The sequence below is a fragment of the Amblyomma americanum genome, chromosome 9 (assembly GCF_052857255.1).
Source record: "Amblyomma americanum isolate KBUSLIRL-KWMA chromosome 9, ASM5285725v1, whole genome shotgun sequence".
In the NCBI taxonomy this organism is placed as follows: domain Eukaryota; kingdom Metazoa; phylum Arthropoda; class Arachnida; order Ixodida; family Ixodidae; genus Amblyomma; species Amblyomma americanum.
In genome coordinates, this window is record NC_135505.1 from 106,879,611 (window position 1) to 106,894,970 (window position 15,360).

General features: G+C 46.8%; 1 protein-coding gene across 4 annotated transcripts in view; it reads left to right on the forward strand.

Moving 5' to 3' along the window:
• Positions 1–15,360, forward strand: part of LOC144103990 (phospholipid-transporting ATPase ABCA3-like) — a 77,817-nt gene that overhangs the window by 49,407 nt on the left and 13,050 nt on the right. For 2 of the 4 annotated variants that reach the window (XM_077636751.1, XM_077636750.1), the window contains exons 17-21: positions 633–834; positions 2,970–3,237; positions 6,349–6,474; positions 7,746–7,997; positions 14,407–14,598. In XM_077636751.1, the coding sequence (XP_077492877.1) occupies positions 633–834; positions 2,970–3,237; positions 6,349–6,474; positions 7,746–7,997; positions 14,407–14,598 (1,040 nt within the window). Of the gene's footprint in view, positions 1–632; positions 835–2,969; positions 3,238–6,348; positions 6,475–7,745; positions 7,998–14,406; positions 14,650–15,360 lie in introns of all 4 variants that reach the window. The other 2 variants (XM_077636748.1, XM_077636749.1) reach the window with 1 other exon arrangement.

The following is a 15,360-nucleotide window of genomic DNA, read 5'->3' on the forward strand; positions in this document are numbered from 1 at the left end:
CATCAAGGCGAACAATTTGTCGAGTTAATTTAGATTCATTTTAGAAAACTTCACAAGGGACACTAAAAGCAATGAAGAATTACGGCACTTGTCCCGCATACTCTATCTCGGGTGTCAGATTAGGCTTCTTGGTACATCCATGCTTGAATGCAGCGCACAAATGCAGGATGAAAGATGCAGCAGCTAGATAAACGCTGGTGCTGATGTTGGAAGCGGAGGAGTTTGTATTTGTCCTGTCTGTTTGTCATCTACTGTGCGCTGAATTCACCATGAGATGTACTTGTGCGTCGTCTGCTGTTGCATTTGTTTGGTGCATTTGTTATAATCCATGTCCTGCATTCAGTTTTTCGAGGTAATGAAGCATGTTCATTAAGATAGTAGTACTTGCAGCAGCTAAGGTGCTTGGCTCTTTTTTGGCGCTGAGTCCATTAACATGCTCACCTCTGGCAAGGTCTTTACTCGATAACATTACATTTCATCTCCATAGCTACAGTGGCAGAAGGTAGAAGGTGCCCTTGATGTGACTAAGGTGATGCAAAGTGACAAGGAAGTGTCTCGGGGCACTTGAAGGGCACCTCCTGTCTCGATCTGTTGAAGCGTCTTGGTAAGCAGATGGTTTGCTCGGCATGCAGGTACCTTGTTGGTGGTGAAACTGTGGACAACAGAAAGGCAGTGGCCTGGTACAATGGAGAGCCATACCACATTGGCTCCATGTCTCTCAACTTGGCACACTCAGCCGCACTGAAGTACGTCACTGGCGAAGCCACAGCCAGGGTGCAAGTCACCAATTGGCCACTCCCGGGCGAGCTCTCTGACCAGATCGGAGTGGCATCGGTGAGTGTACTTGCCATTCGTTCCTCAGGTGCTGAAAAAGCAGTGCTCATTTCTTTCTTGGTTTTTGTTTGTTTGTTTGTTTTTATTATGCTCCATTTGTCTGTGTGCCTTTTGTTTGTTGTCATGGAATTATTAGCTTATTTTTCTGCTTTACATATGTTTGAGTTTTAACTGAATTCTTGGTTCATGGAGTGAAGATTTCTTTTTCTGCTTCGCATTTGAATTTCAAAGCATTATCTTCTTTCAACTATATGAGAAAGAAAGCATTGAACCAATGGCTTTTAAAAGGACTAAGGATATTTACTTCATCTGACAGTCCTGATGAATATAGGACGCATATGTGTAAAAAATTGGCGACAAAATACAGTAGAATCCCACTGTAGTAAACTTGGACATAGTAAAAGCTCTGATATAGTAAAGTGAAACTGCGGTCCCATTTTGCCTCCCATAGACAATTGTACATTTTTTTTTTTTCGGTTATAGTAAAGATCAAAAACAAACAGGTATAGTAAAGAGCGTCTGGCCGTGGCGACATACCTCCCGCGGAATGCTGACAACGCGGCATGTAGGAGGCCGAAATTCGGAGGCAATTGCACACCGAAGACAGTAAAACGGTACTTTTTGAGATAGCTTCGCTACCAAGCTCAGAAGCGGTACGGAGAAGCTCACTTCTTGAAGTCCTTGGGGCCGTAAGGCAAAGCGTGATGCGCGCACGAAAAAAAAAAAAAAAGTGGCTACTAACGCAGAACGAACAAGGCGCGGGTCTCTGAGAAAGGAAAGACAGTAAAAATGCATTGAAGATCAGGGAAGGGAAGAAAATGGCAAACATTCGCAGCACAGCAGCAAGAAACAAATGCTCCGCCGCACTGCGTGAGCGGAACCACTGCTCGCTCCTTGGCTGCGTTGCGCGTTTCACTATTGCCTCTTAAATGACTTTGACGCTGTGGAAAATGACGGCGTGTTCACGCAAAATTTTTGTTACAACAATTCACATGAAATCAAGCTCTCGTTATATTCGTAGCCACATTGTATTTGTTCAGATCCGATACTTCCTCGAGACGTAAATAAAACCGAAAACGTGATAACATGAAATATGATAACTGAAAACAAATAATTAATACATAAAGGGACAACAAGAGCGGGATGGAAGGTATTTGCAAGTGTTTCTTCTATGAGCCAACACTGTTTAGTTAGTTGCCAATTAATTACCAGAGAACATCTTCAGAGCCATGCCATCACCAACAGCTGATATACATAGTAATTTTTGATGGTCCAAGTCGCTTTACTAGTATAGAGGGGTTCTACTGTACAGTGGAATGTTAATGATATAATCATGGTGGATACAAAATTCAGGATGATATGAGTTCGTAAAATTCCCTGGCCGCAGTGCATTGTACACGGCATTCAGAATTTTTGGTGTTCTGAACGCTCTCCGAATTTAATGTGGATGATACGAACACGCAAGCTGTGACTGCACCCTCAAGCACAAAGCACTACACATAAGCTGCTGACAGTGCGATCGCTAGTAGTGTAGTATGCACCCACCGCGAGCAGTAGGCAGAGGCACATGGCTGTGGATATGTCCAGTCAGCTGTAAACAGATCTCCATGAATGCATTGCCTGTGCCTCTGCATACAATTTGTTCGCTTTTGGTGATACAATTTTCGGATGGTGCGAATCTTTTTTGCGACCCCACGAGAGTCGTATCACCAAAATTTTTCTGCGTAATGCATAAACATTCTTGGACCGATTTTGCACTAGGGTTACATGACAGAAGAATAGACAGTGGGAGGGGCAAGTATTCCTAACAGTGAACATGCAAAAATACAGCACATGAGTCTCAATAGAGTCAGACGTTTCCATCATCAATTTCTAACGGCAACCTTCTCGGAGAAGTGTCTAATCAATCAAGCAAAATTCAGTAGTGCAATTGAGCAAGTTTATATCAGTACTTATTCACTAATACTTTACTGCGCCAATAACCAAACTTGGGTGGCAAAAGGAGATAATATGAATGTAGGATTGACACATTGGAAGTAACCAACTTGTGAGTTGCGTGTCTAGTAACCAGCACAGATTCGCGGGTTCCCTGAGGGAGACTGCCTCTCACTACTCCTTCTCTCTCTCTCTGCCAGTACGACCAAGCGGCCCGCATTCTGGCCGCCGTTTTCGTGCCCACTGCACTGGCGTTCCTGTCCTCGTCGTTTGTGCTCTTCCCAACCCACGAGCGGGTGTCCAAGGCCAAGCTGCTGCAACTGATGGCCGGAGTCCCGGGCATCCTCTTCTGGGGCGTCACCTTTCTCTGGGACTTTTCAGTCTTCGCTGTGTGCAGCACGGTCGTCATGATCCCGCTCCTCGCCATCAACCCCAACGGCATCTACACCTCAAGCCCCGACGTGCCAGGTGCAGCTTCTTGAAAAGTTCTCGGGGATGCTGTCTCATTTTCCGCAAAAAAAAAAATAATAATAATAATTTTGACGCACACTAAGGGCAGCTGTATCCGATTTTTACTCTTTGTAAAAATCAGTTCAACGGCTCTTTCTGAGTTTTATGGCTGGCAAGACTGAATTTGAAAATGGTGTGTGTGCGTGTGCGTGCGCGCGTGTGTGCGTGTGTGTGTGTGTGCGCGCGCGCGCTCCGTTTTTTTTTTTTTTTTTCGTGTAAGTGGCCCCGTGTGTGTGAAAAATACCCCCTATTTATGCGCATAATTTGCGCACTTTTTATTCAGAAATCAGGGCTCGAAGAAGGGGATGCGCAAATTACACGGGGATCTCGCGAGCGCGACTTTAAAAACTCTACAAAGTTCATAACGCGCAATATAGGTATAGTGTATGTTGCTGCGTATACGTCAGAACTGCTGGCCGCCTCCTGACAAAATGTTCACTCTAAATGAAAGGCGCGCACCCCTCCCCTTGCGTGATGGCATGAAGGTGCATGCGTGAAGCTGAATAAGACGCTAAAACAGCGTCATCGCTTGCGGCCCAGCCAATTGTTCGGTAGTTCTGGATTCTGTAAGTTTGCTTTCGCAACTTCGTCCGGGATAGGAAGCGCGAATCAATAAATCAATTATCACACCACACAATTCTTTAACAGTACCACGCGAGCGTCGACCAAACTGCTTGCCGGTGCCTTATCACGGTGCGGAGCTGCGAAGCCAGTTAGAATAGCCACGTGCACACTAGTTTGCCGACGCAACGATTGTCGTCTATGGGCAAACTTGTGCACACGCGGTTATTCTCGCTGGCTTCGCCGCTCTGCGCCGTAATAAGGCGCTGACAAGCAGTTTGAAACTTGCCGAATAGTTGTGATATCCCATCGCAAGACACGACCGAACAACCAAACACAAGCCGTCAGAGCCACCAAGAAAAGCGTAGCCGGCAGTCCAGTCACGTGCATCAGCCAAACAAACAGCGGTGTTGGCTCTTCTATCAGCTGCCGATCCTCCCCGCAAGCGCTGCTGGCCGTTTCGAGTGGCGATGCCGCTGGTGCCGCCGCGATTGTAACAGCAGCCTCTGACACCACCATGAACGCCCAGTGCACAAAAGATTCAAAAAGCCTTCTGAACAAACGTGCGGAATAGCCGAATGCCACTGGGTAGAGCCATAGGGTTGAGCCCGCGTGCATGATGGTGGTCTCGCGCTGCGCGGTGTGTAAAATATGCGAGTAAAAAATGTTTTTTGTTAACCCGGGTGATAAGTTAAGGGTGCGCAAATTATACGCGTAAATAAGGTACTACATGACTTTGAAAGCGCCTATCATGTCGTTCAACCTCCTTTGTGTGCCTTAAGTATTTGAAATATTCTATGATAGATCATATTCACACTATAAACCAGAGAAATGCACAGAATATAACCAACCACTATATATAGCCTTCAATGATTACAAGAAAGCATTCGACTCAGTGGAAACCTCAGCAGTCATACAGGCATTGCATAATCAGGGGGTAGAAGAGCCTTATGCCAAAATGCTGGAAGATATATGTAGGAACGGCACAGCTACTATAGTCCTCCATAAAGTCAGCAATGAAATTCCAATAAGGAAGGGCGTCAGGCAAGGAGACACGATCTCGCCAATGCTATTCACCGCCTGTTTACAAGAGGTATTCCGAGGCCTGAATTGGGAACATTTGGGGATAAGAGTTAATGCAGAATACTTTAATAATCTGCGATTCGTTGATGACATTGCCTTGCTGAGTCACTCAGGAGGTGAACTGCAAATCATGATCAATGAGTTAGACAGACAAAGCAGTGCGGTGGGTTTGAGAATTAACATGCAGAAAACCAAAGTAATGTTCAACAGTCTAGCAAGGGAACAGCAGTTCACAATTGGCACTGAGGTGCTGGAAGTGGTAAAGGAATTCGTCTACTTAGGGCAGGTAGTGACAGCTGATCCGGATCATGAGAGGGAGATAACTAGAAGGATAAAAATGGGGTGGAGTGCATATGGCAGGTTCTTTCAGATCATGGGTGGCAGTTCACCAATATCCCTCAAGAGAAAAGTGTACAACAGCTCTATCTTACCGGTACTCACCTACGGGGCAGAAACGTGGGGGCAAACGAAAAGGGTTCAACTTAAGTTAAGAACAACGCAGCGAGCCATGGAAAGAAAAATTATAGGTGTAATGTTAAGAGACCGGAAGCGGGCAGAGTGGGTGAGGGAACAAACGCGGGTTAATAACATCCTAGTCGAAATCAAGAGAAAGAAATGGGCTTGGGCAGGGCATGTAATGCGAAGGCAAGATAACCGCTGGTCCTTAAGGGTAACGGAGTGGATTCCAAGAGAAGGCAAGCGTAGCAGTGGGTGGCAGAAGGTTAGGTGGGCGGATGAGATTAAGAAGTTTGCGGGCATACGGTGGGCGCAGCTGGCAAAGGACAGGGTTAACTGAAGAGACATGGGAGAGGCCTTTGCCGTGCTGTGGGCATAGTCAGGCTGATGATGATGATGATTGTAAGATTACTATTCAGTTTGAATTCGCTTCAGACTATATAGCCGCTATTTGCACACCTCAAAAATTCAGACAAATGTTTGGGCTAGTTGGTGTGTTGTCGTAGAAGAACAGCACTTCAGAAAATCAATGAACTTCAAGACCTTTCAACCTCTTTGAGTGAAGAACACTAGGTATTTCTGTAATGTAGTCGCTATTGTTTAAAATGCATATATAATTGCCTGAACTTAACTTCCCATCTGTGTCTACAATTTTGGCCAAGCACTAGCTGAGCCAAAACTTTTTAACATTCTCTTCATGGATTAAGCACTTTTTAAGAAACTCATATAGGCTGTGGCACTTCTTTTCCACACCAGGTAATTTTGAGGAACTGTGTGCATCCATCAACATGAGAATCAGATGTTCCTGGATTTTTAAGCTGCAGCTTGAATAGGCAAATCTGGTTGTTGCAAGCATGGTTGATAATGAAATTGGCTTTTTTTTTTTTTGGTGGTACCTGAGGAAGGAAATTGGATGCATGTGCACGCACTGTGACGATGAAGTTTCACATGTTGTCTCGTTTCTTTCAGCTGCTACATACATTCTCTTCCTTCTCTACGGTTGGGCGGCCATCCCGTTCAGCTACCTCTTTTCGTACATTAAGAAGAAGCCGTCCTCGGGCTACTCCCTGCTGACCACCATCAACGTCATCACCGGTAGGTCACCCGTACAAAGATACAGGAACAGTGTTGTACGACAATGTTCTGCAGCTGCCGGCTTAGATGCAGTGGGAAATGATAGAGGAATGAATCAGTCAGCAGTGCAAATTGGTCATATCCAAGGTGGTATTAAATGAAATTGGGCAAAACAAGTTATGCATAGAGGGGGCGGTAACCTGTGGCCCATTATAGTGGCAGATTGGACATGCAAGGAAATGGAAACGATGAGAGAAAACTTGGTGGAGGAATTGGCTTACACACTTGGATGAGGTTTTGTGAGCGAGGAGTTTGTTCTGCAGGGGGCTGAGCTCTGCTGATGGTGGAGGCGACTGATACCAAAGGGGGACCTGGACGTAGTATAGCAGCACTGCACTGAGCACTAGCTGGTGTGTAAAAGGCAGCTGCATCACTGAAAGGATGTTCCCGCAGCTCACATGTCCCAGCTGGTCTGGCGAATGGGCACGAAAATGCTACAAATGCTTCTGCTTGTAATGAGAAAAAAAGAAGAGAAAATAATTTAAGAGGAGAAAAGTTACTTATAAATGTATACAAAAATAAAAAGCAAACGTGAGGTGTAATGAGAGCTTCGAAGATGCAGCCAATCTTTTCTTAGTTTCAGTGAATCAACTCAGACTTGCGCATCTTGAATTGTTGGTTAGGTTGGAATTTTTTATATCATGCAGTGGGCAACATATGTTCATCATTGCTTATGTCCAAAAGATTTTGTGACGAAATACAAATGTTTCAAAATTTGTCCTGCAAAATCTTTTGGAAAGGGTCAGAAGTCAGAGGTTTGCACGGCCTGCAGGTCACACCGTGGACCATGCTGTGAACAAAAAAAACAAGGCAACGTTTGTACGTTCCAAAATGTGACCCCCTCCCTGTGATGCAGTGTGCTGGTGTCCGCAGGTAGATCCGATATAAAAGGGAAGAGTCAATTTGCTTGCAAGAAAAAATTGTGTTCCCTTTCATGTTGGAGCTGACTGTTCACCACATGGGGGCTTTGGCACCAGTTGCCAGCATGCTCCAAACCTATTGAATTTCCGTATTTCCTTTCTTACTAACTTCCTTAGTACTTCCTTCCTTCCTTATTCAAAAAATTTTTATAACTGTCAGTGCTGCCTCTCTGCTGAACATTGGGTTTGTAGGCTCGTCAAGCTGTTCATTGGCAGCTTTTTTCTACAGCCCCTTCATCTGTTTTGTAAGATAGGAAATAAATCGATTGATTGATCGATTGATCCTTGTGCTTTTTTTCCTTATCATGGCAGGCGTGATGCTGAGCATCGTCATGGCAGTCGTCTCACTTCTCGCCAAGTTCCCCCCGCTGGGTATCAACGATGATGCCGTACAGAAGTCCATGGGATTCCTGCGGCTTGTTCCTGGTTTCGCCGTCACCTGGGGCTTCTCCAACATCCACGAGATCGGGGGTGATGCTGAGAAGTGTTCCAAGCTGACACCAACCCTGCTCAGCAGCTATTGCCCCGTTTCTACGATCATGGGCATCGAGGTCTGCTGCCAGGGTGCGTGACCATTTGATGCAAGACTTGCTTTTCAGTGGGCACTTTTAACCATATACAGTCGACGACCGACTTTTCGGACTCTCTAGGCACCGCGAAAACGACCGAAAAATCAGGCAGTCCGGAAAATCAAATTTCACCGAAAAAAGTCACGAACTTATTACCAGCATGCTGGAAAAAGGTGTCAGTTGTATTGCTCACATTCTAGAGCTCCTCATGACTAAATTTCGCCGCACGACATGTGCACGGACGAGGACGGCGACCGCTTTCATGAGCTCGGCCTGGCTTTGCTGCCCACGGCATGTCGCCGATGAACGCACGTGTTGGGATAAAGTCTAAATGGGAAAGCGAACACGCCGCTGCGGGAGCTGCATTGCGCTCACAGTACGATGGGCCTGGAACGAGAACACAAAGATGGCGAAACAATAAGAACCGAGAAGCAGCCGAAGCTAGCGCTCCGTCAGCGTTGGCCTTCATCATTAGGCCTAGCGACTAGAGCCAAAATTGGCATCGTACCCGGCAATATGTGCTCTGCTGTGGCTTGCGGTAAATGAGAGGCGTCTTGCCTGTCATCAAAACGCTAGTTGTTTAACGGCTGTACGATAGAAAAGCCAGGGTTGCAGTGCGTTTTGCCTCGGGTACGCTGACCTCGCTTTGAAATGCACCACCATTTCCTCCCGCACTCGCCGTTTCCGTGGAGCCGTACGCCTCCTACGCACTTCGCTGCTACCTCTTTCCGTATCCAGGACGAAAGACCCGGCACAGATGAGTCCCACGAACTCTTACTACTGTTCAAGTTCAAAACGATGCGGGCACAATGTACCGACTCACTCACGCAGAATTTCAGCGTCTGAAGTTAGAAGGCTTCCTTTAAGCTGTAATTTAGTTTTGTTTGATCAAGTTTTTGATCTCTTCCGCAGTTTTAATTAATGAGGTCCCACTGTATGCATTACCGTATTTGCTCGCTTAATGAACCCACTCGCATAATGAACCCCCCCCCACACTTTTGTCGGTCAGAATTTACTTTTTTTTTTTAGCCTTTAGCTTTTTGTAGGTGGTTCCTCAGTTTTTGCGCCGTCCACAGTGCGGACCTTGGCAGCGCGCCGAGATGCTCCCGGCTGCCAATAACATCACTTGTTTATCTTTTCAGAGCTCCTGCCAGAAGGGGGGGGGGGGGGGGGGGGGGGCGCAGTGCGCCAAGATGCTGCTTGCCGCCGATAACACCACCACTTGTTTATTTTTTGAGGAGAGCTTCTGCCAGAGGGTTGGCGGGAGGGGAGAGCGCGGCACGCTCGGCGAACTAGGCAGAGCGCCATGACGTTGTATGCTTTAAGCTAAAGCATAGTCATTTGCATTACGCACTCGTCACCGTCCTGTGTGTTTTTTTAGCCTCGCATACAAAACGCGCGCCTGACCATCAGGGCCGGTGTTCAACATGTTCGCGTTATCTCGACGCGAATGGCCGGCGCCACCGGCTGCCACAAAATTGCCGGATCGTGTCAAAGTGAACGATGCCTTGACAGCAGCGGCACGAACACAAACCCATCTGACCACGTGCATTTGTTGATCACTGGAGGGACGGACAGTGATATATGAAATCTCGACCCTTCCAAAAAAATCTGTTGGAAACTTTTTTTTCCCGCGTAATGAACCCTCCCCCCAAACTGATGTCAACTTTTCTGGAAGAAATGTGGGTTCATTACGCGAGTAAATACGGTATATGGCGGCTTGGGTATTGGCGGCGAGTGCGAACAACGTCCGAAAAATCGAGCGGTCAGTTCCGGCGCATCCGAAATTTCAAGCGCTATTATACATTGGCTCTATGGGCCATGTCGCGGTGCCGCGAAAAAGTCCGAATAATCAAGCATGTCCGAAAAATCAGGTGTCAGAATTTTTGGTCGTCAACTGTATGATGAAATCGCACAAAGCATTTTCAGAGTGGCAGTTTTTCACTGAGACATCCGACCTGGGCTAATTGACACAAAGTACTCAAAAGCTTAACTTGTACATCGAAGAGGGGGCAAAAGAGATGGCATATTTATTCGCATAATGTATGCAGTCACATAACAAACGCAGAGCTGTCGAATTGAAAACCTTTAATGCAGGAAGGCAGTTTTCATTAACATCCTTGCATCTTCACGTTCACACGTTTTTAGAGCGAAAGCACTATTCCGATGGGTAAACCCGAAGCAAGATCTTGGGATGTTTGTAGGTTTGTGCCATGTGAAAGAAACAAATAAAATGAATGAAATAGATGTCGACAATGGGGATTCAAACCCGCAGCAGCGCAAAGTGATCAGCTTTGCAGGCCATGGCACGAGAGCACTAGGCTGTTGCCACACCTGAACCTGCCTCGTGTTAAACTGCAACACACTCTCGCACTATGCATTGCTCATCGTCTTCTTCATCAACTAATACCACTACAGTCAAACCTTGATATAAAAAAACATGGATATTACAAACTATTGGCTATATCGAACTCTTCGTAAATATTTTTGACAAACGCAAGCAGTTTCCATTTAATTTATTGAATGCGACTGTCCATGAAATGCATATATCGAACTCCCCCAGCACCAATTGATGCCTGTTCACATGACAGGCAGCAGGCCTTGCTACACTCCATAAGTGACTGGTGGTGATGTGGCAAACATTCGCGCCAAGGTTCATGCTTTTATCCCGAGCTTGCCAACAGCGGCGCGTCAAGTAGTCCAGCAGTTAGCACACGTTCATGCCTCTGGCATCCATCGACAACACCCTAGTATCAGCAATGCAGGTGGTTGTAGTAAGCTTGCAGTAACACTCTTGCGCTCATGTCGGCTGTCACGAAGGTGATGAAAACGGTGCTAGCTATCGCTCTGACATACCGCTTTCCACGTGACACAGCCGCGAGTGCCTTTGAAACACCGCTAAATCCTGGGGAAACGTCTCTCCGTTTGTCTACTAAGGATCGTCTGAATTGCCGTCCCTTCAGTGACTAAACTGCGCCACTATTGCACATTTCTGGCGAAATTTTTTATTACGAATTATGGCTATAGCGAAATATATTACGATTTTTTAACAGTTCGCTATAACAAGGTTTCACTGTATCACACTAATATTTGCGCTTTCAGGTATGTGGCGGTAGAGAGAGAGAGAGATGTGCTCTGCATGCATTGCCGGGGACAACGTTGTGGCAGAAACACTGCACTAGAGCAATACACGTTGGTGTTGACAAGGTTACTGCTGGAACCTGGCACTGGAGCGTGGGCCGCCGACATACTACTTTAGGTGAATTGGCTTTGACGATGAAAAAGTTGAAGACACGCTTAGCTGGCTCCCTGGGTCAGTGGACGCGGCGGTGGTGTCCACATGCAAAAAACTTTGGTTTTGCACAATATTTCGTGCTTAGCAACGCTATAACATTAGCCATTTATTTTTGTTCCTCCATCCATGCCACTAGAAAACTCGTGAAAATAAAACATACCAGAAGAAGCTGTAGGCCCAGCTGGGATTCCGACTCGCACCATTTTTGGTGCACAACCAGGATCTTGCTTGTCCACTTCTTTGGACCACCTGGCTATGTCTGCAAGCCTACTGGTTAGGTTTCTGCTTAATATTTGCACTTACCTAAACCACTGGGGGCTCACCGTGCATCCTACGAATGGCAGCAGCACAGTGTTGTTGAAGGGCCTAACTTCTCCTGCAAGGATAGGCCCCTCCTGAAATGTCACCAGTGGTGGCGGGGAGCAAGCATGTTGCTGGGAATCTGTGAGATGGGTGAAGGACCAACATGCGAAGAGTGCTCCTTTGTGTCAATAGCGCTAAGGTGAAAAAGCCGGTGCTTACAAGGCTAAGGGGTTGGAAGAGGCTAAAAGCGGTTTGTTGGGCAGATTTCGCCCAGTGTTTACGAAGGGAGGTTAGCTGGGACCTGCCGTCGAAAACATCGCTGGCCGACTGTCTGTGAACATGCCAGATTGAGATGAAGGAATGATGCTCACCACGCGGATAAGATAAGCAGGCAACTTCGATATCGGGAAGCCTCTACTACTGGGGCTGATCGGCAGGAGCGCAACCGGTTTTACACGCAACTGGCAAGAGCTGAGACAATGAACAAGCAGCAAAAGCAGAAGCAGCTTCACAAGCTACAAAACAAGGCTCAGCATGCATGCATGTGGCTGTAGTACAGATTGGCCTGCAAATTTTTTCCTCTTAAGGAGCATACCCCCTTTTTTCATCCTGCATGCATTTTGTTTAAACTGGGTTTCCAGCCAAAGGCATTTCAGCTTTGGTGAGGTGCATGTGTGCTCTTTTGATTGCACATTAAGGAGGGGAAATGCTTTGCACGTTTACGTCAGAAAGGAAAGGAACATACATTTATCCCAATGCTTGCCTGCTATGCAAGGGTGCAACCGTGCTAGTGCCACACTTCTCGCACTGACTGCCCCCTGGCATGCTGGGCGATTCAGGCTTAGCCTGCTTCACATCATGAAAGGTCTAAACTCGTTACCAGTTTGCCATTGACGAGTAATTTTACTTTAAAACAAAGGCATAGCTATACTCTGCAATGCCTTCGGCAGCAGTGTGAATGAACAGCCAGGCCCGGTGAGAGTTGCCTCATGCCGACAGCCGCGGGCGGCTCACATGGGCTCCATTCTGAACCGTCAGCTGTACTGTCTTTGCAGCTGGTTGTACATGAAATTGCACTATTGTGTCTTTGTCTGGCTTAATTTTGATTTTGAGTTTTTTGTTTCAATGGTGAATCCTACGAGGCTGCTGCAGACATTGGTCCAGGGTCAGTAAAAGTTGACTGGTGCATACCAGGCATGTTATTAGTAAATACAGTTGAGCCCGCTTATAACAAACATGAGCGTCACGTGGCATCCGTTCGTTATATGCCAAAGTTCGTAGTAAGTGGACCACAGCTTTAAAGACAGTTGCTTATCAAAACACAAATTTTCTTTCTTTACGAAAAAGTCCGTGATGGACATCTGTTTTTGCAGCGCAGATCCGACGAGGGAGGTTTCCAGTTTATTTGAAGCAGAAGCGTGCTATCACTGAGGCCCTTGGCATAGACAAGTTGTCTGAGGCTCTCTATGTAGCACATTGCTAGAGGGCTTATGGGTGCTGGCTCCGAAGTTTCATCCTCATCTGATTCCTCAGCATCACTCTTGTCCCGCACTTCAGGAACGATTCCCTCGTCCGTGCATGGTTTCGTAGTATCGGCTTCGTCATCGGCAGAAATAAAATCATTACAACCAATGTCATGACCCCCATGTCGGAGTCGACGACACACTTCCATAAATTGGCGCCGAGCTGGTCATCTTCCGAAGCATCAGGCCCTGCATCAGACACCGTGTCGACGAAGCCGGCCTTGCGGAAGCAGTTCCGCACGCCAGTGGCCGTCACCTTCGCCCTGGCCGCTTTCATCACCTCTACCGCTGATTACAATGTAAAATGGGCACCGTGTGCCCGTCCGCCATCCCGAATTACAACCAAGGCCCGAGATTTGAACGAGGCCAACAAAACGCCCGCACCTCAACATGATAAACAACAAGACTGACAAAAGCGCGCAACGGGGTAGACATGCAATGTGCATAGGCGGCAATCAAGCCAATCAAGCTAAAGATACAGATGCATACGCACAGCACCAGCAGAGAGACCAATGAGGGTCGTTCGCGAGCGTCAGTGCAGCCACCTCATGGCTCCCACGGAAAGCCTGCTTCATGGAGCGTGGCGTCCGTGATCGGCATTGGCAGCGGCGCGATTGTTCGCTGAGGCCACGCTCGGATTTGCAAGAGAGTGAGGAGAGGGGAGCAGAGTTGCGAGGAGGGGCGGGAAGGCGTGTCAGCGCGGAAAGGGTAGCTCGCTTCAGAGAGCGGTACGAAACGAGGTGGGCAGTTTGCCTGGAATGAGGCTCAAAGAAACATGCCGCGTGCCGGGCGCACGAAGGGGTCAGAGTCAGGTTATCTCACATCGCGGCACCGGGTTTACACCGTCTGTTTGCTGTAACCGATCAGCAGGGCTTAATGGTGTTCATTATACGCGTGATTTTGTGCCATTGGAACAATGTATATTTTAATGGTCACGCAGGTCTCGTTCGTTATAAGCGAAAGTTCGTCTTAAGTGGGGCCGTTATATGTGGGCTCGACTGTAATGGGTTCTTAGTAAATAATGGGTAATGGGCAGCTGAACACGTGATATGCGTAGACAAAGTTTGTCATTCGTCACCTGAAGACTCGTAAACCACTGATACATCGCACATTGATTTGCCTGTGGGGTGTTCCAGTTTACAGTGTGTGTTAAACTTGAATTGCAAATGCACGTGAGTGCGACCATGGCCATTTTAGGAAATTAGCTATAACCAGTTGGAAAACCAGATGGTCATTCATCATTGCAACGGGAACGTGCCATTGTCACTTGGTGTCCTTTTCAGATTGTGGCAATGACACGTACTGCTACATTCCCCACTCGGCGTTCAGCGTGGACCGCTGGGGTAGCGGCCGGGAGATGCTCTACCTTTTCTTTGTCGGCACTGTGCTCTTCCTGCTGCTGGCGTTCTTTGAGTCCAACGTCTACGGCATCTGGTACCGCATCAAGTCCCTCTCCGGTGGCAGACTGCGTGGAGGTGCGTTGGAATTTGTGAACGGTGCTTTCAAAACCGGACACGCACCAACAGGTTGGCAACTCATGGAATTTCTTCGTGCTTTGTACAACTTATCCAAATGTGTACCTGCCCGACGCCCGAGCTCTTTCACTATATTCGCTATAAGGTTTCTATAATCTGCAGTTTATCTGAATAGACTTGCTGAGAGAGAATCGCACTTGTGACGCTAAAGTTCAGGCCTCACACCATTGCTGTTACTATCAGTAGATAGAAGTATCTCACATTTGAAAATATTTGTTTCCGCATGCATCTTCCCTTTCGTTCGTATTTGAAAATGTTTTGCATTCGATTTGCAGTTTGTTTTAGCATTTTTTCGAAGATATTCGATCTGTTATGCATTTTGCTAATCTCGCCCCTTTTTCTAAATGAAATAAACACTAATCCTTATTATTCAAATAGTATTAGATCGTTGTTTTTATTTTTTGACATGCTTACTGGAGAATGATACCATCAGGTGGCTTTGTGTCAGCTTGTTTTCGCATAAAACAAAGTACTATGTCACTCAGGGAATTTTACAAATGCACTCAGGGAAAACCTGGAAAGCTCGGGGAATTTGAAAACGTCAACTTGGTAGACACCCTGAATCTAAATAATCTGCGATTCGCTGATGATATTGCCTTGCTGAGTCACTCAGGGGATGAACTGCAAAGCATGATCAATGTGTTAGACAGGCAGAGCAGAACAGTGGGTCTAAAAATTAACATGCGGAAAACCAAAGTAATG